This window comes from Ptychodera flava, chromosome 6, assembly GCF_041260155.1.
Source record: "Ptychodera flava strain L36383 chromosome 6, AS_Pfla_20210202, whole genome shotgun sequence".
NCBI lineage: Eukaryota > Metazoa > Hemichordata > Enteropneusta > Ptychoderidae > Ptychodera > Ptychodera flava.
In genome coordinates this window covers 27,627,544-27,651,665 of record NC_091933.1, presented here as the reverse complement: position 1 = coordinate 27,651,665, position 24,122 = coordinate 27,627,544, and the positions used below count along the sequence as shown (strand labels likewise).

Sequence of the window (24,122 nt, the reverse complement as noted above, 5' to 3'; positions counted from 1 at the left end):
TGACGACTGCGTGCCCACATATAGACTCTCCACAGTCGCTGTGCCTTGTTTGTGCGCGCCCAAGGTGGGCCTGCATTCGAAGGCTACGCTGTGCAGCTAGGAGCACGCGCTGCCAGACACAGCGACTGTCCGTTTTTGCAAGTATATGAATATTCATAAGGGCAGTGACGTCAAAAGAAACATCTATCTAACTGGGCGGAGAGAATATATACTAGTAGCTGGTACACTTATATACGCGGTATGTTTTTATTTTTCATTTTTCATTTTATTTGGCTATGGTACTTGTCTTTTTTATTTTGATTAACGGATGTGCGGAGTTCTATAAAGTACCAGGATCAGGCAGAAATCCAACCGGTCGCTTGCAAGAACGTCCAGACCCTGGGATTCGCGTCGCGTCTCTGAAGGGCGCGCGCGTGTTCTAACAGGGAAGAACGCGAATCGCAGGGTCTCTGCCAGACTACTGCGTGCCCACATACACAAGCTGACCGGTGTCATTGGTGGCGACATCACGCGTCCGAAGTTCATAGATCAGTCCTGCGATATTGTTGTTCTCGTCAAATGTCGTTGTCCCAGGGCTTACGTCCACATTCCAATCATGACATGATATGATGAATGTATCAAACAATTCTAACCCTGACAACACAACAGATAGCGCTGTAAGAGAGTCCTCTTTTATATCTTACCAGTATAATCAGTCCTACCATCCCCTTCAAGTCCTGAAAAGATTTCTGCTAAAACCACCTTGCATGAAACAATACCATTAACTTGACTTATATGCATGCAATGTTGCAATATTGATACTCTTTTCTTAATTATGAGAAATCGCGTGATTGTGATTCAATTGGTTTATTTTGGTTGCAAGTCCATTAATTCTCCGGACTGCGCGATGTTCAATGGTAGAAAACGGCCAATATTCTGTACGTAGCATAAGTGCATGCACTCATCTCGCTGTGTTAAGCTAAGGCTAATAAATAGTCTTTATATGGATCGACGGACACGCATTATTAAGCCCGAGCAAGAATACAAACGCGTACCGCAAACGCATATATGTATAACCTACTAGGCACATCGTTCTGTCAGTAACAATGTAGATATTGAGCTGTAACTTACCATTCGACTCGGCCGTGCAATACCCACCAAACGGAGATGTGTTTGGTATTTGACAGCCTGAAAAATACGACGTATAGCATTTAGCCAATAGTTGCATGAGCCATCACTGGGTAAGTTATTGCGTATACGCGATAAGGATGTAACATAAGAAAGAAAACTGTACACAGCCACAGACCCCAGAAAAAGACAGATAGTACCATCTACGACCACAGAGAGCAAAACAGAAAGTTTCTTTTGATTTCGTATACACCTCACACCATAATGGATACATGTCCTGGATGACAAGACGTTCCGTCTAGGGGTCTACCTTCTAAGGAATATACCTCATTTCAAAATCACTTTGAGTGAAGAAAAAGGTACTGAATTATCAACTGTCCCGCAAATTGGCGTATGGGTTTTCCATCCTCTCGTAATTTGGTGAACAGTACTTCGTATTCCGTTTTTTCTTAACTACAGAGCTTACGATGAAAAGTAGGAAGAGCATAATTTGATGTAAGGAAAGCTGACGCACGCAAGATTGTCAGGAAAAGCAAGCTTAAGACACATTACAGCAGACACTCCGATGGAAAGATAATCAAATTTTCAGGGTGAGCTCACCTCCCCGTATTATGGTCGATGATGCAAGTATCAAGATGTAGAAAGCAGCCTGGAGGAAAGAGAAGAGTAAACTGTTCAAGGTCATTTATGACAAGTTTAGGAACATAATAGAGGGCGTGCTTGCGATAATATTATTACGACCACAGATTGGTAGGATACAGCGATGGCAGAAATGATTCTTATATTTTGTTATGATAAGATGAGCCCGTTACGAATTCGGCGTTTTACATGGCAACTGTGACTAGGCATGCTTAATTTAAGACTGCTCACTTTAGGGATAAAAAACGGCATCAAAACTTATTCTAATTTCTTACATTGATTATAAAAAACACTTCGGGTTGTTCTTTACGAATATTTGACCTTTTTTCTGGAACGGTATGACGTGACGTTTAGTAATTTTTTGATCTAAAAAGGGTCACGCACGAGGCTATTCAATTTGGGAAAGGTTATTTTTTCATACTTAAGTCCAGGATCACTATAAAGATAGAGTTTTTACTTTGCTTTAATGTGGGAGTTGGTAGTGTGAACGACCAGAAGAGAAATAGCTCGATACTTGGATATCTATTTTCAGAAAAGAAAGTTACTGCTTTCCAGAAAATACACGAAATAAAATGAACTGTACACCAAGGAAACCCAAATGAGGACGAGGTATTGGTTCATGGTTTTGTTTGTGTCGTCTGCCTTATTTTCCCACCAGGAATCTACCACAAACTACCAAACACTACGATACTTTTAAGTTTAGTACACCACGTCTGGTTAGAAAATTCTGACGCAGGCTTCCTTGCTCGACTTTTCCATGTCACACATTTCTTTGAAATAGTGTTCAAATGTTCATCATTATGGTTTCCCCTTCGTTCGGATCTTATCTTGTGGAGAAAATAATCCGCGACGAAGGTGTACAGTACAAAATAGTGTCACGGAACGTGTGCGCCTCAAATCATGCAAAGATGTTTCGCCAGAGTCCCCGTTCGTGTTTTGGCGGCAATTTCTCTACACCCGCCAAAATTATAATCACACAGTAGAGTATATCAATATGAAGCTCGAAGTCCACTTACCAAAACTAGAAGTTTTGCGAGCCTCATCGTTGCTAGAAATGTGCTCTGAGCTCCACAGTCGTTTTTGTTCTCGCCAATCAAGGCGTTGTAGAACTTTGTAGGCCTAATGTGAAGTGTCGTCTGCGACACTTAAAGGCAAATGATTTCACCAACATCGGCCGAACTTTGACGCTCTGATACTGAAGCTTATCGTTTCACTCCGACGTGACGAATGGTTAATAACGCAAACCAAAGACCCGTATATTAAAAGCTACTTAACATAATGATTGTACTTTCTGAAGGTAGTCATAAATTTGTCAGACGTATATCGCGTTTTCTGTGTGCGGATATAATTATTTTTTAATTGACTGTGTTATACGAAATTCAAAAAGCTGCAAGTTTTTTTCTTTGTGATGGTTACGGTCCGAACGCCCATGCACCACTTGGTACTTTAGTCTGACATCACACGGATCAAATGCTTTGTATGTCTTCACTTGGAAGTCAGATCTGCCGTAACAAGAAAACATTGCGTTGTACAAAATATCCGCACCCTTACCGACATTTAGAATATTAACGGCACAGTATATTTGTTTGTTGAAGCAACATTTTAATGCATCTTTTGACAATTTTCTCGGCATTTTAGTTCTGTATATCAACTGCAATTGCTTGGTATATTCCCAAGAAGCACATAAAATATTAAGTTGAAGTGATGGTTTCACGTTTACAATCGAAAGCAATCCCATTCTGTGACAATAACGTGTCTGTAATGTGTGGTAAATTGAAGGCAAATTGAAGCAATATTGACAGGCTGTTGCGTTACATCGTAAGGTGAATGCGATGGCCCATAGTAACCCAGGAAAGCCAAGCGACTGGGGCAAGTTTTATATGTGGTAGGGTCTTCATTCGATATGGTTCAACACTGGGGAAAATTCCAAGACGAACGTTTGTTTTCCATTCTCTGAAGCATAAAAATTATGTTTGTGTCATTTGTAGTGGCAAATGTACTGGATGTAGACCACGTACTTAGGCACCATCCACACTTTATTGTCTCGAGCAATATTTATTTCAGTCCCACTTAATACCTTGGATAGATCAAAATCTCTTTATAATATACAAATGCTCAAATATCACTCCTTCGACAATCTGATCAAGAATAAGTACAAAATTTTTGACTGTTTTCGAGCAACTACTTGACTGCCTGGCAAGTCACTGACTAGAGGGAACTGCATGAAAATGTTAACTAAATTCATCTACAAGGGAAAGATACAAACCTCCGGGGGGGTAGGCAAGAGCTGTTAATAGTAGATCCCAATCAACAAAATCAAAATGTTACCGTGACTTTTCGAAAAATGCCAATAAATGCACGGGATCATGGGACTTTGTACTTTGCTGGATAAGGCACATGCTTTTCATGAAAAGTTGGGATATTGCGGCTAATAAAATACCTCTAATCGACTTGGCGACCTTAATTTTTGTGAAGATATTAACATAACACGTCAGATTTCTTTAATTATTAGAAGATATCTGCATGTAGTGGTTTTTTAATGCACTAGGGATATTACAAAAGTGTCTGAGTTACTTTTTTTCCCTCACATCACACCATATTAATTATTATGGCGGCATTCATGTTTAATGTTATTAATTTTTAGTTCGTTATAAAATCTCTACGAATGGAACACAACATTAGCCCATGTTGTTCATAGTTAGTGACATTTTAGCAATTACGATGCATTGAACAAAATATCCTGGAAAGCGCCATTTTCTTCACCAAACATTTGTCACTATTTCAAGAGCTAAATACATGACCTGTAAGTGTACATGGCATGGATATTTCGCTGTGTCTCCTACTATAACAAGTGACGTAAAAGCTCACAAAAACCATGTCATAAGTCAGCATAGCATACTTTAATTGTAATCATGAATTTTGTGAGTGAACTTAAAGCACAATTATAGATACTTTAGGAACTGCCTGTCCGCACCAGAAAAATTACGGCTGACAAGATGACATTTTACAATTGTCTATCCATCAGACAGGTCAAGGTGATTTCCGATATAGGTTTGCTGAGATTATCTGGACTAGGTTATGCTTTGCATAGGCAGCAAATTTCTTCAAGTCATATGCCCAGATGTCAGGTTGTTATTTTCTAATTATCTAACAGCAATTTCCTAAACCGACATGACCCTGTAAATACAGGGTTGATATAATCATACATATCAGTACAAGATACTGCATCATCAAGTGGGACATCTGTATAAGTACTGCAAGAGGGGCAGCCCACTGTATGTGAATAGGAAGGTTGTAATTCACCATGCAGAAGAATTAAGAACTTCTAACACTTAACCATGATGGCAAGAAAAATGTAAACAATCGCAAGTTTTCCTTCAACGGTAACACTCCTAAAATGCTAACTTGTTCCGTTGACAGTCTAGTTCAGTGGTCACTTTTCAATATGAACCTGATTCACTTTGCAGCACAATTACTCACAACCATTCAGCTCGAACCAGCTACTGTTAAATTGTTGCAAAAAAACCCAGTTTAGTGACTTCAATTTGTCTGTTGTATTGCTGAATATCCTGTTTTTACAACAGATATCTACAAGTACTGCCATTGACTAATTAAAATTTTAGCTTGAGTAATGACTCAGAATACGAAAAGTAAATGATGTTCACATATTGCAGTCAATCATAGAGATGGATAAGGATTATGGAATTAATAAACCATCTCATGTTTTGAGAAAGGCTTCAATTTCTTGATAGTTCTTCTCCATCCACTGGATATTGGTGTGCACTTTTCTCCTGGCCTTATAGAAACCTAGAGCACTGTCTGCCGGCATCTTATTGTATTTGCTGCCAAAGTCATCCAACTGGATAATGACAATGAAAAGACAAAAAGAACAATGTTAATTTGTAGTAAAGGAATGATCCATGGAAACTACCAGCCTGTTCCAGATCGATGCAAGAACTGAGGATGAAAGTTCAAAATTCATTCTCATTTCAGAACTATGGGTCAATTATTTTTAAAAAATGTTGTTTTTTAATATACATTTACGTTTGAGCACGCAATATTGTTTTATGTAAAAATGATTTTAAAGTGACACTCTTCTAGATGAACTGTCACTTTCAACTGTCTGAGAGGTCAAAAGATCAGTTTGTTATGCTTTTCAGAAAAAGTCTGCTACCAAATTTTGAACAGTTGCTTTCGTGAGCTCTTTCAATGTCTGTAGAAGTAAACCGAAAAATTAAGTGTAATCTCTACAATTCGCTATTAGAACATTGTTGAAGAACTGGTCGTCCATACCCACCCACCAAAGTACCTCGAAAATCTTTCACAGAAAGATCAAACATGATACTAGTTATTCTGATCTGTAAACAAATCTCACAATGAAGAGCAAACCATTTGAGAAAATGTACCTTGTCTTTGTCGGCTGGTGTGTTCATGGTGTTGCTAAACTGCCACATCAAATCATACGCTGCAGTCTCATCACTGAAAGGAAAACGGATTACTAGATGCTGAGCAAATTTTCACCTCCTTAACTGTTACTTTTTCTACTGTCCAATACAGCAAACAACGCTCACTGCAGTACCTACTACATCATGCAAGTATTCAGAACAACATATGTAACCTTTGAGCCACATCTGCATTATTGCGAGGAACAACAACAATCTTAAAAACCCAACATTTTAATAATTCTTTTAAAGAAAATGCTACCAAAAAACCCCATAAAAACCTATCAATTCAGCCCCTTCATTAAGGATGTACGATCGGTAAAATTAAAAGTAATGTCATTTCTCTAAATTGTCAATTTTTGGATTCTCCTTTGTAAGTATTATCAAAATGTGTGATAAAATATAGGGGTCACCGCGCTCGTATGTGAAATAAATGACCATGAATTTTGCCATTTGTGAGAAAAAATGCTGAGTCAGCATTTTTTCACCAATGCATTTTCTATGGACGAAAAAATTCAATGCTGTTTATCTCAAAATTTAGCGCGGTGACCATATGATTTTATTTGATCAGTATTATTTATTTCTCTAGACTGAGCTTTGTGCAAATTTTCATGAAAATGACATTGGTAGAAATTGATTTTCCAGCAAATTTCAATGTAATCCTATGGGAAGTGACAAATATGACAGCCTGTACAGTAAAACGAGGAAGTATTGTCTTACATCTGCAAAAGGGTCTCAAAGTGCTCCAGGGCATAATCCCAGGCCAGCAGAAACCCAACAGTTGTGGTATTAGCCACATAGCTGATAATCTGAGTGGCTTCACCGGTGTGCAGGTACTTGTCCATGTACGTCTGTAATATCCACGGCTTAGCGCTGCATGCCAGGGCTTGCTTGAGGTCGTCTGCAAGCCTGGTATCTGGAGAACCACGTGTGGTCTCAAGGACGGCGTGGACAGCGTCCCATTCGACTTCATCTCCGTTCATAAGGCCAATGCATACAACAGTGGCTCTGATATCTATGCTAAGGCTGTAATATGATACAGATATAGATGTATGCAATAATGAAAATAAAAATTGCTGCAATGCTAGACCAAACATGGTATTATCATATGATACAAATATTTTACCATGGTAACCTTAAGGTAGTACATGTCATGAAACTGTAACTTCTAAGCTTTTGTTCAAACTTTCCTCAAGGAAAGTTTAGACCATTCTATTTCATAATTTACGATTAAAATCATGGAGGGAGGGGATTTTGGTACACGGAAGAGAAATTACCAAAAATTTACCAGTATTTAAAATCCAAAATGGCGGCTGTCTTTGCTCACCTGTATGACACGGGATCTTCTAACCATTCATCAAAGACCTCTCCAGCTTTGTTGGTACAATTTCTGTTGCCGTAGTTACATGCCATTCGAATGCCAACTACTGCGCTATGACTGTTGAGAAAGATGCAATTTGAACAGTCTGAAACTATTCATCTTGCAATAAAATTCTTTTATTCTTATATTTCTTTGTCAGCAGATGTGAAAACTACGGAACAAATAAATATGACAATTCACATTGTGAATGTAATAATGTCACTGTCCATAGAAAATTAACTTTTAAGAATTCCAGAGAAATCATAAGGATTCCAGAGGGAAACTACCCTCTCTATAGGGTTAAATGATAATTTTGAGAACAATTTCAATTTTCTCTGATAAAAACCGAAGACTGCCAGCAATTTTCTAATCTGGCAACACTGATTGATCACTTAAATTGTAGACCTTGGAAGCAAACAGTGAAAAACTCTAAATTCCATTTCAGTGAACCTAAAGGTGGAATCAGCTTAACTATGGATAGCATAGAAGTCAATATCACCACCATAGCCATGGATTTAGCTGTTAGCTTGGGATAATTTTCTCATCATTTAAATGGAACAATTCTTTCTAGGCTGTGCATTGAAACCTTCAAAAACATTTTTCCACTCATACACAATAAATGAAATGTTAATCTAACTTGCAAGTGCAAAAAGCAACTGCATTGTTTCACAAAGACAATGGTGAACTGTCGGATGATTGTGCAAGCAAGTATACAACACTGACAATACGATAATAATATCTTTTCATAAGAGCCTTATAAGGACAAGATATGGACTGGAGAACAACAGAGAAATAATGCACAGAACAGGTTCCAAAACCCAATTAATCCCCTTTTTACCAGGCTCCATACAAAAAACCATAGAAATAAATACCACTTGGGAGAAAGAGGATTAACAGCGGACAGGCTGAAACACTGCTCATTGCTGGAAGCCCAATTTTTTGCAAGCTAACCTGTTCATCCCAAGTTCCCTGTAAACAGGTCCACACTCACCATTGATAACAACGGGATTGGGCCAAACAAAGGTGGTGAAAGGATTAATTCTGATCACTATGTGGATTGTGAGTGCCTCCTGCAAACTCATGGAGACTTGAACTAGAGTGAGAACTTGTATCAGGGGTCAAAAGAGTCCATGTTGACAAATAATATTGCAAAATGAGTGAATTCAACACTGATGTATTTCAGCAAGTCTCTCCTGAAAAAAAGAGACATTTTAGGTGTTGCCAGACCCCGCTTCATCAAACGTGCACTTTCATTTGATGACAAATGTGTGTAGTTTCCAAATAATTCTGTAAATCAGAAAAGACAGGAGACTCTATACTTACTAGTCTACGTGATCCAATGCTGTCAGATGCCATCCAAACTGACTGTACAGAGGACTAATCTGGGTGTTTACAAATCTCTAGAAAAAAGGAAAACATGGCAAAGACACTGAGGATGACAAATGAAGGTGTTCAAATTACGATTACGAAATGTCTTTCTAAAACAATATGTAACTTTCATTTAATGATAATTTTATTTTGTTTATATATGTTTTTTTATACGAAAAAATCATTTGTAAATCTTTCTACACCAAGTTTTATGACCCAGGATAACCTTTTATCAAACAAGATTGTAATATGTGACAAAAAATCATCTGAATGTACACCTAAAATGATTATTCCGACTCAATGTTATCAGGAATTCTAAGTACTTAAAGTAGACGATGGCAAACAAATACATGGGGTTGAAATACACAATTATGAAGCTTTTCTTAAATCACTTGTTTGTGATGGACATTGTTTTATTTTTTTTGTAACCACATAATCACCAGAGCATCAACACTGAAGGAAGACATAAGGGTACAATCCCTGATCACAAAGAATAGCTATCAGCTCACCCTAAGATCGCCATACAGGGCTGATCTTTTCAACATTCTGTCAATGTACTTGACGCCATTCTCGGCGGCTTTCCAGGGTCCGTAGTCCATTTCATTAGTCATGTAACCCATGAGTTCCAGCGGAATGGTGAAGTTCACCCTCTGGGCCTGGCCAAGGTTGAAGGCATCATCAACCAGAGCTGCCCTATTCTGATTTGTTAGTGCTTGGTGACCTTGCTTCAACTGATCAATTAACTTCATCCAGTTATCATCATCGTAATTGACTCTATAGTATCCAGTCTGGTTAATGTTCACCAACAGCCAATCACCTGCACCAGCACCAGACAGGTTAAAGGTCACTGGAAAAGAAGGACAAATCATAATATAGTCAGAAAACAATTGATTGAGCATGACTAGAACACCATGAAGACTTTCTAGATGACACCATTCAATATGAAGAGACAGCTCTAAGCAACAGGGAATACAGGATTTCATCTCTTGTTGCTGGGTACATACAATGTATTCATCCATTCTACACTTTTCCTGAGGGTTGTTTTGGGAATTATACTTTTCATGAGGGATATCACTTTAAACAGGATGACTAACAGTCAGTTCACTCCAAATAACCAGCGACAGAATGTACCATCTCTTAAAATGGACATGAACTTCGTTCATTCAGAACACCTATACACCTAACTAGGATAGTGTACACCTTTATCAGTCCATGGTAAACCATGTATAGAATCATAAATGAATTTTCTGATCATCTCACGAACCTGATTCTGAAGTCAACCACTGTTGTTGGAGTGAAAATCCATCTCTATGGATATATGTTAGTGGTATAGACCATGGCCTGTTACAGATAAAAGATAGCAATTATAGTCTACAACATTCAAGTACAGTATATAATCTTATATACTCTGCTATAGAAGTTTTCTTTTGAACATTTTTAAGTCAAAGCTTACCACTAGGTCACTTGAGAGTCAATTAGGATATTCATATTTTGCAAATGATATTTGACTTAGCTGCTTAAATCAGGAAAAATTTTAAGCTGAAATCAAATATCAAACAAACAAATTCTACCAAAACTTCAACACTTGAATGCAATGCAACATCCTTTACCCTAGTTCAGGATATTCTCCCGGTATCAAAGGTTCATCATTGGGGTCAAGTAGAAACCGTTCTTGCGTTGCTGTCACTTGATTGGCTGTCCTGGTTACCGTGACAACAGGATAGCCAAGTTGCAGAAGCCAGGGATCCATGATTTCTTCGACACTGTGGTTTCCTCTGCCGACGTCGGCCTGTGTGTGGTGCAATGCAAAGTATTCACAGATTGAAGTGACCCTAACATCACCAGGAGTCAATCTTTTTAACCCCTTCACCACCATAGTTTGGCCCAAACCCATTGTTAACAAAGGTGAGTGTGGACATGTTTACAGGGACATGGGGGTGAACAGGTTAATCAACCTCATGCATGAATAATTGTGCTTTTCCAAAACCTGTATGGACACAACCATCGGATTATTGTTGTTCTTTATAGGATCATATATCATCGGTTTCAGAACTTACCACACTTTGTACCAAACTCCCTCCCCCACCCCCTCATTTCGTTCTGTCACGTCATTGCACACTTATACCCTCATGTATGCAACCATGTAGGTCAAAAGTTTGTAGAGCTCGTTTCCTCACTCTACAATCACTTTTTATTTTGCAGTTCAGTCATTTTCTATCAGCAATAACACCATGATATTAATTATTCAACTCTTCGTATCATGAGCAAATGTGATGGTTCATTTGAAAAAAATGCCATTTAGCGGTGTGACAAAGAAACAACTCACACACACTTATTAGTTTTTGAAAGTAACTATCTCCGCAGAGACATGAATGTACAAAGACCTAAACTGATCCGAACTTTGACAAGACAAATTATTCATGTGCTAGTGTCTCTTGACAATATTTTTTTGTAATTTTTTCTTGATGAGAAAATATTTTGATTACTTGGTTCGGCAACAATCTTGAAATTGTGATGAACAAGCATTGTAATAAAATGGTGATGAGCAAAGAAATTATATCACCCTGGTTCTAGCTCTAATAACACTAGATTACTGAACACGTAGACTCATTTTCATCAATTTCTGGTACTGGTGAATTACAGCTACTATTTCGTTTGTCCACCACCTTCACTGGTAGGAGCAAGGCTCAGACAAATGATATAACAAGTGAAAAAACATGAAATGCCTGATGATGGCGCACTCAGCCCTCTAAAAGGGGAACTTCACCAAGGCTGATTTTACATACGTGCCAGCTGTGGGGTCATTTATTCCAGAAAAGCCATTTTCGCCGTTCATAATTCGTGCGATATTTTACAAAAAAATGGACAAAATAGTGGCAGAAGTTGCAGTTTAGGGCAATGTATTTTGAATCATGGGGAAAAAAGCCCCAAGCTCGGCACTTTCATCACATGATATGGCAGTAACCATCTTCCGATGGGTATGGCGCTGTCCATTCATTCACGTTCACGCTAGACCGTGTGTATTTGCATAACATAAACAATAGTTATACAAATATGCACGGCCTGGTATGATCGTGAATGACAATGCGGCATACCCAACTAAAGATGGTCCCTGCCATATCACATGATGAAAGTGCCAAGCTTGGCACTTTTAACCCATGATTCAAAATACCCTGCCCTAAACTGCCAATTTAGCCACTACTTTCGTCCATTTTTGTAAAAAAAATCACGCAAGTTATAAATTGTAAGAATGGCTTTTCAGGAGTAAGGGACCTAAAAACTAGCACATATGTAAAGATCAGCCTTGATGAACTATCCCTTTAATTTTTTTTCTTATTTGTCAATAGCACACACATCGGTTACAAGCTCCATCACAGACCCTTAATCAGAGGACTCTTTCTCCAAGTTGGAGAATTGAGGTTCCAATGGATGCAAGACATTTCCTGAACTTGACCTTTAAAATTGATGATGAGGTGCAATGATACAGATATGGCTAGGTGTTTATACCTGTGTCAAGTGATTCCATAAGTCAGCTCTGGCAGCATTGCCGTAGGCTTTATCTCTCAGATAGTTGTTGACTCCTTCAAAGAAGACGTCTTCTCCAAGAAAAGATATAATCATCATCAGCATAGCAGAACCCTGTGAAGTTGAGTAGAAATGACATAATAAATTATTAATCACACTGAAGTGAGCAAGCATTCTCGTAAGCTCATGCATATATTTACCACCAAAGTCAATTATGTACCCAAACTAGTCCGCTTCACTGGAGGCAATTAAGAAATTCTGAAATTACGCAGGCATTTATTAGATCAGTTTCAAATTTATATCAACATTGAATTGTCAACATCAAAGGAGAGAATATCTTGAAGAATGATTGATGCGAAGAGGTATGGATGTAAAGTTATGTTCATCAATATCAGAAAAATACTGTACACAACTAAAAAACATGATATACGACAGCATTCAGGTAGAATGGGCCTAAGAGATGAGACAGATACATGTATTCAGACTCAAATTTTAATGATTCTTTTCTAATCTACCACTTGTTGGGGCTCATTTTAAAAGTCTTCGAGTAAAAGAGAACTTTTTACCATCATTGTTATTTTTCAAAATCAAAAATTTTGGTCTTCCCCGTAAAGTTAACACAGAGAGAGCGGCCATTTTGAATTTCATTTATCGGTAAATGTTAGGTAATTTGTTTCTCTAGTACCAAACTTTGCATTGTAACCCCGAATTTTTATTCTTGTCTTTACAAGAGAATGGTTGGAAGTTTCATTGGAGCAAAAGTATGAGGCATTCACTTTCGAGGTGCATTATACTACCAATAACTTGTCGAGTCTAAATGTATTGCTTCTCTGCATAGCATTTGAGCAAGACTGAAGATGTCGGACCCATGCCAGGCTGTAGTACAATTACACATTAACTTAGGGGGTGTGTTTGCATTTATTCACCAAAAGGAACCCTTAGACAGGCACAGATTTCTACCATAACGACAATGTGGCCCATTGTTCTTCAGTTTTTGCCTGTATTTTTATTATTGCTAAGAAAACCTTAATATGTTAAAATAATTCCTAAAACTGTAACTTTTAGCATTTAAGGAGAAAATAAGATTCTGGTGGGCATGCCAGCCAATAACAGCTACGTTCTCTTACCCGTTCATAGGATTGGGATCCGAACTGACCTCTCAACTCATGATACCAGCCAACAGGCATCACTGTGGGATGAGAGCCAAAATGTCCATCATCCCGTAATGAATCAAACGTCACCATGTCTTGGTAAAATTGTTCATACTGATGAACAGAAAGTGTTGAAATGCAATAAAAACATTATTTATGTGGCTGAAATATGCATTTTTTTAAATTCAAGATGTGCAACTTCCAAATGAATGACTGACATTTTTTGACATGTTTCATACCATGGAATTAGTGTGAAATTTAAGAGAAATGAACAGAGTACAGAGCAAACAGTCATGAACTAATGAACAGTGCAGATAGAAATATTTTGATAGAGCTACTGTGGGTAAACTTTTACCCTGAATGTAACTGAATCCACTGAAACCTGCCTTCATGATCAGTAATAATTTGCTCCTATGATCTCATTAGTTTTCCTGAATATTTTTAAAAGTAAGGCTCTTTCTTTTTATAGCAAGTTTTAATCCCCTTTTCAAAGTATATACAGATCCACTTTTCCACTCAAAATGACAAGGTCATACCAAAGCTTGGCAGTAACAAGGTCTGACAACAACACTGACAAGATCAAACATTTATGTGATATACAGCACTTACGATCTGCCAGTCAGGATTTAGTCTTTCCACACCAGCCTTCTCATAGAATGTTGCAAAACCTTCGTTCAGCCAGGTATCATCCCACCAGGCTAGAGTCACTAGGTTGCCGAACCACTGTGAAGACAGATCAACATTGAAACTGGCATTACCCTTTCAGAGCACACATTTCTACTTTACCATCATCCAGTCAGCATTGAGGTTATTTACTCCTGACACCATGTAATATGTAGCAAATCCCTCATTGAGCCAGGTGTCATCCCACAAAGACAGTGTGACCAGATTTCCAAACCACTGTGTAAGGATCAAAGCCCAGACATCACCGTGTTTTCTAGGGCTTATCAATTAATTTAAAACTAATTTGATCTAGAGACCCAAGTTATTTTGACAATTATTCAATATTTATCTGGTGTTAGGAATGATTGATTCATTGCTTTTGAATATGAATGAATATTTTAACATTGCATGAACATGATCAAGGGTGCTTGCTAATATTTGTGCGACAAAACTGTCCTTTGTCAACAAAATTACAAGTTCATAGTTTGCATAATGGATGGCATTAAAACGTTACACCCATTTCAAGTGCCATGAGATGCTTTGCACTAAATTTTACAATATGATTTCTTTTAAAAATAAACAACTATAACAAATTGGTCAACTCTTTGCTGATAGAATGACTGATGCCGAGTACAGCAGTAACGGCAGTCAGAGCGTTTAGTTTAATGCCCAATAGAGGCTGAACATATCCTGCCCAGATGAGACTTACCATATGAATTAACTCATGGGTTATCACCAATGCTGCTGCTTGTCTCTGTGATGGAGGATCGTCTTCAAAAACCAGCATCCTGTAATCACGGTATGTGATCAGACCCCAGTTCTCCATGGCTCCAGAACTGAACATGGGCAGTGCTATCATATCTATGAAAGAAGCACGCACGGAACTCACATTAGACATTTTGCTTATATCAATGTTATTTTTCAATGCCAAATAACCTTTATAGCGTTTGTAAAGAACTGAGCCAAAATGAGATAAGATTTGCAAGCAAGAATCAAATATTTCTTTTGCATCAAAAAAAGCACAACAATGCATAGGAAAATTACTTCTATGTATGTACAACATGCTCTGAAAGGCATCTTGAGAGAAGCAGAAAGAGAAGATTATCTAAAAAACTTACCCGGTAACTCAGGTACTTTTTTATCACTGTTTCAGGGAATTGCAAAATTATTTTAAAAGTAAGTAAAAAGTTGGAATGTGTTGACAGTTCAGTGCTTTATTGTCACCCCACAAACTCACCAACTTACCCATTTTAGGCAAGGGGTACGGGATACCCCACAGGTCTTCAAAGTACGTCAGGCATTCACTACCAAACTCCAGCGCATACTCAGTGGCAATCAGGTTGTCAGCAGTTGACCACACTCGGAACTGTAAAAAAACCATGAACACACAGGGAAAACTAGTTTTGATGGACAATGACTGTAGCTTTTCAGAGAATCATTTTTTTTTGGACAAACACAATGAATGAATGTTTTCACTCCACTCCTTAAAGGTATACTGTCACCTGTTCCAACTTGCCACAGTTACCATGGAAAGAGAAAATCTAACCAATCACAGATTTTAAGCGGGTGGCCGCTTTTTAAAAACAGCACCCTCGCATGGGCATTTTGGATACCAAGGAACGTCCCTTTGACCATATATGGGCATATTTAGATTACAAGTGACGGTATACCTTTAAAGTATTTGAAGCATAAAATGTATCAGTCTTGCCAATGCCATATATTGAGTACAAGATGCAATATTAGTTTGTTATTGTTGACAAATTAAATCTAATACAGAATAAAATTCACTTGTCAACAATAAAATTGAATATCACATATATACAGGCTGCATTGATAAGATGAACAGTGTAGGACAAATTTACATGATATTGGGACTAGAACAAGAAACTACACCCAGAACAAAAGCTGATCATACCATAACAAAACCAACGTAGTAGAATGATCTAAACACTGTACATACATTTTTGATGACTTAATTTGTAAATTTTCTCAAAGGGGAAAATTTGAACATTGGGTAATCAGGATAACAACCTGATTAAAAATGGAAAGCAATAAGTGGGCTGTCAAAGATCTAAGAATCCTTCAACTCCCTGATAAAATTCTCTCATAATAAGACAAATATGCAGAACACTTTCATTGGGTTGTAAGAATTGGGTTCTTTGTACAGGATGGAAATTGTCGTGGTAACTAAAGCGCAAGGCTACCAGTATCACAGCATCATTTAATTTCTAATGCTTATAGCCTTTCTAACTTTTTTTGTGATGGAACAAGGTCCCTCAACAATGGAGGGACCATGGCTGGCATGATGGAACATGGCCCCTCCACAAAGGAGGGACGGCCCGGACCATGGATGGCAAAAGCCATTGCAAGGAAAAACTTTACTATCAGCTTGACATAGTCAACAATCTTGTTTAAATATACATAGTTTAATCAAAACAGTTTCATAAATGTCAGATGAATTTTAATGTTTTATCATGTCATAAGATGCTAGTAAAACGGCCAATTCGTTTGTGCATTGAAATTTACTATGGTTACTATTTTGAAGAGCAAACTTCAACTAAGCTGGAGACCAATTGGAACAGGTTGAAAAAATGTTTCTGCACGTGACAACCATGTAGAAATCCACTCAAAGCATACTCCAGAGATTGAGGTATGATAGGTAATTTTTTATGTTACAGGAAAGCACACTTATCAAAAATGGAGATTGAAATTATCTGTACTTTCAGTATGTACGTGCATGTAGTGAAATCCCTGTATTTGGCAATACCGTACTCGTCCGAGTATAAGCCCCCGGTTCAGCAACATAAAACCGTGGTAAAACTAGGGGAGGGGCTTATACTCGAGCGACCCAATGTTATCTGCCATGGACAAAGAAAACCCCAAACATGAAAGAAAGACGTCATGTATGCTGCTGATCAACAGTAATGTGAACTGGCATGCACTGCCTACACGGAAAGGCAACTCAACATTCCAGTATTAAACCGGCTACATCTTGTGAAAACAACAACATAGCAGTGAAAATTGTAATAGTCACCAAGAAAAAGTCTTCACAAAGGAAAGGATATTGCTTCAAACAAAAGAAACTGCATGTTTAGAGGATGAAAACATTGTGGTCGTGAATAAAAATAAACATGGCAGATGTGAGTGAGACTATTCTATTTAGGGACGGGGTGAGCAGTCACAAAGAATCAAGAAAGTACTGGAAAAACGTTTCCTTTTCCTTGCGATGCTGTCAAGGGAACTCCAGTTTCCCATTGTTTTAACATCTTTTAATAGTTTCTTTATTATCTAAAAGTAATTTTACCAAGTTGAATGCCCAAATATACTCTCCTAACCTTTCTGTATTTGAGTTACACTAGGGTAGGGGCTTATACACGGATGTAATGCATTTTAAAAATCCTCTGAAATCAGTAAGAGGGCTTATACACGAGCAAGGGCTTATACTCGGACGAGTACGGTAATGACATTTAATTATTGTTTTAGTGCCTGGCTTGCATAGAACTAAACAGAAGATCACATCACATTACAAGATATAATAGCTGTGATACCTCTTTTGTACAATATCAGTCAAAATGAATGTTTTATTTGTAGTCAATGCTTTGTGTGCAAAACATTCAACAAATAGCAGGATTAAAATAGGATTTAGTCATTGTTATTTGAGGACTCTTAAACAATAGAGAAGACAGTATGCTTCATTTATGTTCATACCAATATATGTTCTGCGTCCACAACTGTGCATCTTCATACCAACTAGTCTCAGAACTAGACCAGGGAGATGTATACAGGCATTTTATTAGAACAATAAAAATGTTTTTAAACCATTTAAAGCTCCATAAGCTGTATCTTTTGGCTATTTTTTCAAAATTTTTGTTTGTGGTTTCCCTACAGTTTCTGCATTGAATCCCTAAAATGTAGCTTAGTACCAAGTATTTAGCATATCAACACAACCTATTTAATTTCCATTGTTATTATTGAAAATTATATTCAAGTCCAGACTAGAATTCATTTGTAAACAATAAACAATGATCATTACACACATAGAAGCTGTGTTGACAAAAAGAATACTCGAAATTTCAGCATGACAAACGGATTAGGGTCAGACACGGTAATTGATATACAGAAGCAAAATACTGAAAAACTTGCCACAAGTTACAGCTTATGTCCCTTTAATCAAGTCAGTCTATTTTTATTTGATTAACCAAGTGAGTAACCAGCTATGATGACAATTGTGTCTTTTTTTTTCATCAAACACTATGCTTTGTCTCACCTGTATCCCATGGTCGGTAACTGTCTCTTTGTACTCAAAGTCCGACACAACAATTGCCACCAGGTAAGTTGACATGACCACAGTGGTGTCGAACATGGTAGTGTTCCACTCTCCGTCAATCTCGTTTCTGACAATGGGCATGTTGGAAATTGCCGATCTGCTGTTTCGGTGGACGACCGTGATGCCAAATGTAGCCTTGAAGGAAGGTTCGTCAAAGGAGGGAAAGACTCGTCTTGCGTAGGTTGTTTCAAGCTGTGTGGATGCCAGGTATCTGAATGCACATGATTAGTACAGATATCATTTAAACAGTTCAACTACTGGCTTACATTAATCCTTTGAGTGTTGTAATTTTTTCCTCCAAAATTCTACTGCAACATTTTAGGGACTGGTCAGTTTTCTTCGGCCTGGGGGGGGGGCCCGGTGGATTATTTTTTGCCGACGTCAAAAAGTGGCTGACCCCCTATTCCAAATTTTGAAAACAGGATGACCCCCCTATTCCAAATTTCTAAAACAGGGTGACCCCCCCCCCCCCCGGCGCGACAAAGGTAAAACAAAAGATGGACATAAATTAATTATATATATATATATATATTATATATATATATATATATATATATATATATATATATATATATATATTATATTTTACATTTTACATATATTTATATTTTAAATAGTCATTCTATGTTTTAGTGAAATTGTTGACATGTCAGTTGTAAGATAGGAATTTCAAAGTGTCAATCTTAAAGTTTAAATACAGTACATTTTGAATGAGCTGTATTTTGAATGAGCTGTGAATGTATTTCACACTTTCTCTGCTTAACCAGATGTCCTGAACTGTTGTACAGAAATGGATGTCAATCATTAATATCAAAGAGGAAAAAGCAGTGAATCAAAAACTTTGATGGGTGTTAAGACTTGCCAACCATCCAATTAAATCTACTGAGGAGCCATAGAGAGCTTTTTTAGCCAAATCTGATGTGTACAGTGTCTGAGAGGACCTTTTCTTGTGTAACATTGAAACCATAAAAGCACAGCTAATAATGACAAAAACTGCCTTTTTTAACTGTTTATTTTGTTCATAAAAAAGCATCTTTCTACAGAAAACCTATGAAACAAAGGAAAATAATTGCATCAATGAGAAGGAAAGATATCTTGTCATTTTTCTATCTCTAAAATAAGTCACTGTATCAAATATATATTGTGAAATATTTGTGCATGTTGCTTTCTCATACTGAATTCTCACAGAGAGAACAGAAAAGTATCAGGAATTTGTCATCCTTTTCATATGAAATGCAGATTTCATAATGGTACACTTTCACTTAGCAAACATCAAGATATCTCTGAAAGTATGGCGCCCGAAGGGCGCACCAAAAAATATGAAACATCCTGATATCTCTGATATATATGCCTTGTATATTAAAGTCATGCACCTGAAGGGCATGCTGAAAGATGTATGATATATTAAAGTAATGAGCTTGAAGAGCACGCTGAAAATATTGAACATACAGATATCTCTGATGTATGTATGCTTGATATGTTAAAGTTGGGCGTGCTGAAAAATATGACTGATTATTAAGTTACGCGCCCAAAGGGCGCGCCGAAAAATACAACTGAATGATGAATTTTGTGGCTGACACTAGCATTTTAGGCAATGATGAGCCTGTGTCAAAATTCAAAAACACACTGACCCCCCCTATTGGGCATTTCAAAAACATGGTGACCCCCCCCCCCTATCACCAAAGTCAAAAACAGGGTGAACCCCCCCCCCCATGAATCCACCGGCCCTCCCCCCCCAGGCTGAAGAAACTGACCAGTCCCTTATCAATTTTTATAAATTTTTCCGTAATTTGTTTATTATTTTGGACCAAATGGATATCACTTTTCATCACAATTGATAATCACTTTTAATTGATATCACTTTTCAGCTACAATTTTGGCAAATTCTGAAAAAAAATCGACAAGGACATATTTTATAAAGGTGATATCAATTGACTTTGGCACTCAAAGGGTTTATCTGTCTGTATCATGAGTTGTTGATAGTGCTTGAAGTAATTCATCTATCTGCCTGCATACACTTTGATCAGTGATATCAATGAAATTCGTAAGTCGTGTAGTATGTGCCACTTTGCATAAATCCTACAGAGAGTGACACTGAAAATACTAGAGGGCAGTATGAATTGCTCGTAACATCAGATGACTTACTTTTCACAAAAGCAAGAAAAGTAAAAGCATATGTTGCTGTGCAAAAGATTCAATCTTTATTTGTTGTGACGGGAACACTATTTCAATATCATACCTAAACAGAATCTTGAAGATTTAGAATTATTGAACAATGTTTCAAATTTTGCACTTGTGTTTTTAGGGTTAAAAAAATGTCATGAAATCGTGTTTCAATTTGCATGTTTGCTCTCACAATCCATTTTCACTGGCTGTTGTCTTATCCAGAGTTCTGTTTGGAAACTGGGATATGAACATCAAGTTGATTTACAAATTTCTTGAAGTTACCTTACCATACCTACTAACTCCTTGAATACTCACTATTTATATACACTACAAGGAGTATTCACCATAAATATGGCATATGACAGAGAATGGGAATAGCTTAACTTAGATCCTTGCCCCTCACCCCAACCCAATATGCCATGCGTTAAATGTACCGTTATATCTTCATGAGTGATATATCTAAAGTTGATGGGACCACAACTTCACTTGTAATTACCCGGAACAAGTGATATATGTCAGTATTTTTGCTAAGGTTTAGAAGTATTGGTCAATGATTTGCATTGAGAACCTGGTAACATTTCTACTGCCCCTAATCTGATTGCATTGATACACCAAGGGGAACCCCGGTAAAATGACTGGGGAAACCCTGACAACATTTACCGGGGTACTGGCCATAACAAAAACACCTCATGTTTATAATATTTGTTCTGTTCAAGAGTGAATTTATTCATAAAGGCATGCAGCAGATGGCCAAATTTGTATGAGTCATACCAATTTGGCCGTCTGTTGCATGCCTTTAACATAGTCATGATGACTATGTTAATTTTTCGTTGCGATAACAATGAAGTTGTTGCTAAAAGTCTGTGGTCTCCGGAGACATTACAGCTTTAAAGTCAACAACATCAACATATTGTTGAGACTAGCTACATGATTCAATCTTTAATACATACTGTTTAATTAGAATGGAATGCAATTCTTGTTTGGAACCTTGTGAAAATTCAAATTACTGCACTACTAGTGCTACACTCAGTGAAAATAGATATTACTTGAGTGCACCATAAGCTTAATTGGAATTGTATCAAAAGATGTGGAACAAGCTGGTAAAGGTTTTCAAATGAAAAGCTTATTTTCTAGTTGTACCGGTATATAGTGAATATATTATGTTAATTTATGGGTTTGCTTCTATGATAATGTAATTTTGTGAACACGACTAAATAAGTAAAAAACAAACATGTAGTCAAGTAAATAAATGTGATTTTCATGTGATATGCTAATTTGAATATATAGGCCTAGTTCTTTGGATGATGAGTGGTTTATCATGTGATTTACAAAAGGGTCAAAGTTCGATTTTTGATCACATGCGCTTTAAAAGTAACACACCCACTTTCCGTCAGCACTTTGCTTTTAAGCTATTATATACCAAATTAGTGTTTGTTCAATGTACAAAATACTGCAGATTTTTATTCCTTTTTTCCTGTTATTTACTACTGTTTGATAGACCCCAGACAAGGGTGTTTGCATGTAGATATGTTACTTTGATGATGTTGCAACACTTTCACTTCACAAATTGCACATTTCACATGGCGTTCGGTGAAGGCAGACTGTAACTTGAAACTTAACTTTTATGCACGAGTGATTGGAAGCAAAAGTTCCCTTTATTGTTGCAAATTTCTTTGGTCCTGGGAAGGATGTTGTTTAAGCCTTGTAGTATTTGATTAGTAGACAGGGGAGAGAGGTACAAGCACTTTCAAGCAAATGAAAGATTTCTCTACCAGTAGTACCACTGAGGCTACCAAAAATTGATCAATCAATCAGTAATTTGTAATATGCTCTTCCGATGCAAATTCCATGAAATAAACTGTGTGATATTTAAAAGCATTAGCATTGCCAGCTACTGCTAGTGCAACCAACCTGGTATCTCCGTCACTCTCATACGAGCTCTGATAGAATCCAACAAGTCTACCGTTGGCGTCGGTGCTGTTCAGTGTACCGGTGTAGCGCATCGACACGAGGTACCGATTCCCCGTCGAGAGGGAGCGACCAAGGTGTATTCGGAAGAAGTCATATTCTTGATCGCCATCAGTTCTTCTTATGATTACATTCTCGCTGGTGTTGAGATTTTCGACAGCTATGGAGGACGTGTTCACCTCAAGTTTTAAAGTGTGCAAAACGATAACATTTGTTCTCTGGAAGCATTCTATTTGTATGGCCACTTCCCCGTCAAAAGTAAATCTTTTGTCTCCGTCTTCTTCATCTAAATAAGGGGTGACCCTTACATTGTAGTTGATCGGCTTCAAATCTTCAGAAAGTCGGCCGTGAAAGGCTGGACTTGGTTGAGCTTGGGGCTCTGGTGGTAAACCATAGGTGTCGATGTAGTGTCTCCTTGTGAGGTAATACGTGATGAAAACAGCGACCGAAACGAGGAGTAAAATAAAAAAGATTGTAAATATGGACCACAGCCTGGTGACGAAACAACCTTGAGAGCTACACAGGCACTTTCGCTTTACCGGTGCTGGTGAGCCCTTGCCTCTGTGGGAAACAATCAGTGGGTCTGATTCTTTCGGTTGGCGGGCACCCTTTTCCTGGTCGTACTCGTTTGATGCCATGGATACCTTTGAGCTGAGGTTGAGAGGCAGAGCGTAGCGGTCTTTAACCAAAGACTAGTCCAGGTAATGATACTACCGTAAGTACCGTGTGGAAGCAGCGTTTACATGGTGGTGTTTTTCTGCGTTGGACTTTGGTTGTGTCAGGCCTGATGACCCAAGATGACCCTTGAAACGATGTGTGCGCCCTCTGTGTCAAGAAGGATGGAAAGTTAAGACGATGCTGAAGTTAGACTCAGTTTCAAATTGAGTTTCGGATTCGATTTCGGATTCGAGTGACTGAAAGAAATGTTATATTTTCAGCCGATTTTGTTAAAATGTGGATTACTTTATTTTCACTTTGAATTTATTTTCTTTACTTTCCCGGACCTTTTTTTCAGCTAAAATCAAATCAAATCAGACTAGACAAAGTGAAAATATATCACAGTGAAACAATGAAAATCTATTCTTAGCTGAAATAAATTTCTGTCTGTTCTGTGCTGTTTTGTGTCTATGTTTACAACTATTATCTTACGAATTCTGACTAGTGTTATTGGATTATGGATTTGTATGATTGCGATTATTTTACAGTGAAAATAAAATGGTCCATAGTACTTCGGTATGTTGCAAAGATAAATACTTGTCGTCAAGAACAAGTTTTTAATGGGTTGCCTGTCGGCATAAATTGTGTGCATCTATTTACAAAATAAAATAAAATGGTTAAAAAAAATAGAAATTACAGAAAACTTCAAAGCACTTTAATTCGAAATTGAAAGTAAGTGGAGGAAAACA

General features: G+C 37.6%; 1 protein-coding gene across 1 annotated transcript; it reads right to left on the bottom strand.

The window, feature by feature from the left end:
* Window positions 1-3,763: 3,763 nt before the first annotated feature.
* On the bottom strand, window positions 3,764-23,531 carry LOC139135380 (aminopeptidase N-like). Its single transcript, XM_070702741.1, has 15 exons — window positions 22,660-23,531; window positions 18,523-18,793; window positions 15,501-15,621; window positions 14,965-15,116; window positions 14,202-14,315; window positions 13,569-13,706; window positions 12,424-12,555; window positions 10,527-10,705; window positions 10,181-10,257; window positions 9,426-9,763; window positions 8,872-8,948; window positions 7,516-7,626; window positions 6,909-7,214; window positions 6,153-6,225; window positions 3,764-5,605 (listed from the first exon to the last, which is right to left on the bottom strand). The coding sequence occupies exons 1-15, from the start codon at window positions 23,352-23,354 to the stop codon at window positions 5,465-5,467; spliced, it is 2,925 nt and encodes a 974-aa protein (XP_070558842.1). The 5' UTR covers window positions 23,355-23,531; the 3' UTR covers window positions 3,764-5,464.
* Between the last annotated feature and the right edge of the window lie 591 nt (window positions 23,532-24,122).

What these genes read in the sequence shown, in the direction of transcription:
- LOC139135380 (XM_070702741.1), bottom strand. Translation starts at nt 23,354, where the DNA reads ATGGCATCAAACGAGTACGACCAGGAAAAGGGTGCCCGCCAACCGAAA. An exon ending in TTACCGACCATGGGATACAG is followed by an intron (nt 15,622 to 18,522) that starts GTGAGACAAAGC and finishes GTTTTTTTACAG; the next exon opens with TTCCGAGTGTGGTCAACTGC. An exon ending in CACCAGCCGACAAAGACAAG is followed by an intron (nt 5,606 to 6,152) that starts GTACATTTTCTC and finishes GTCATTATCCAG; the next exon opens with TTGGATGACTTTGGCAGCAA.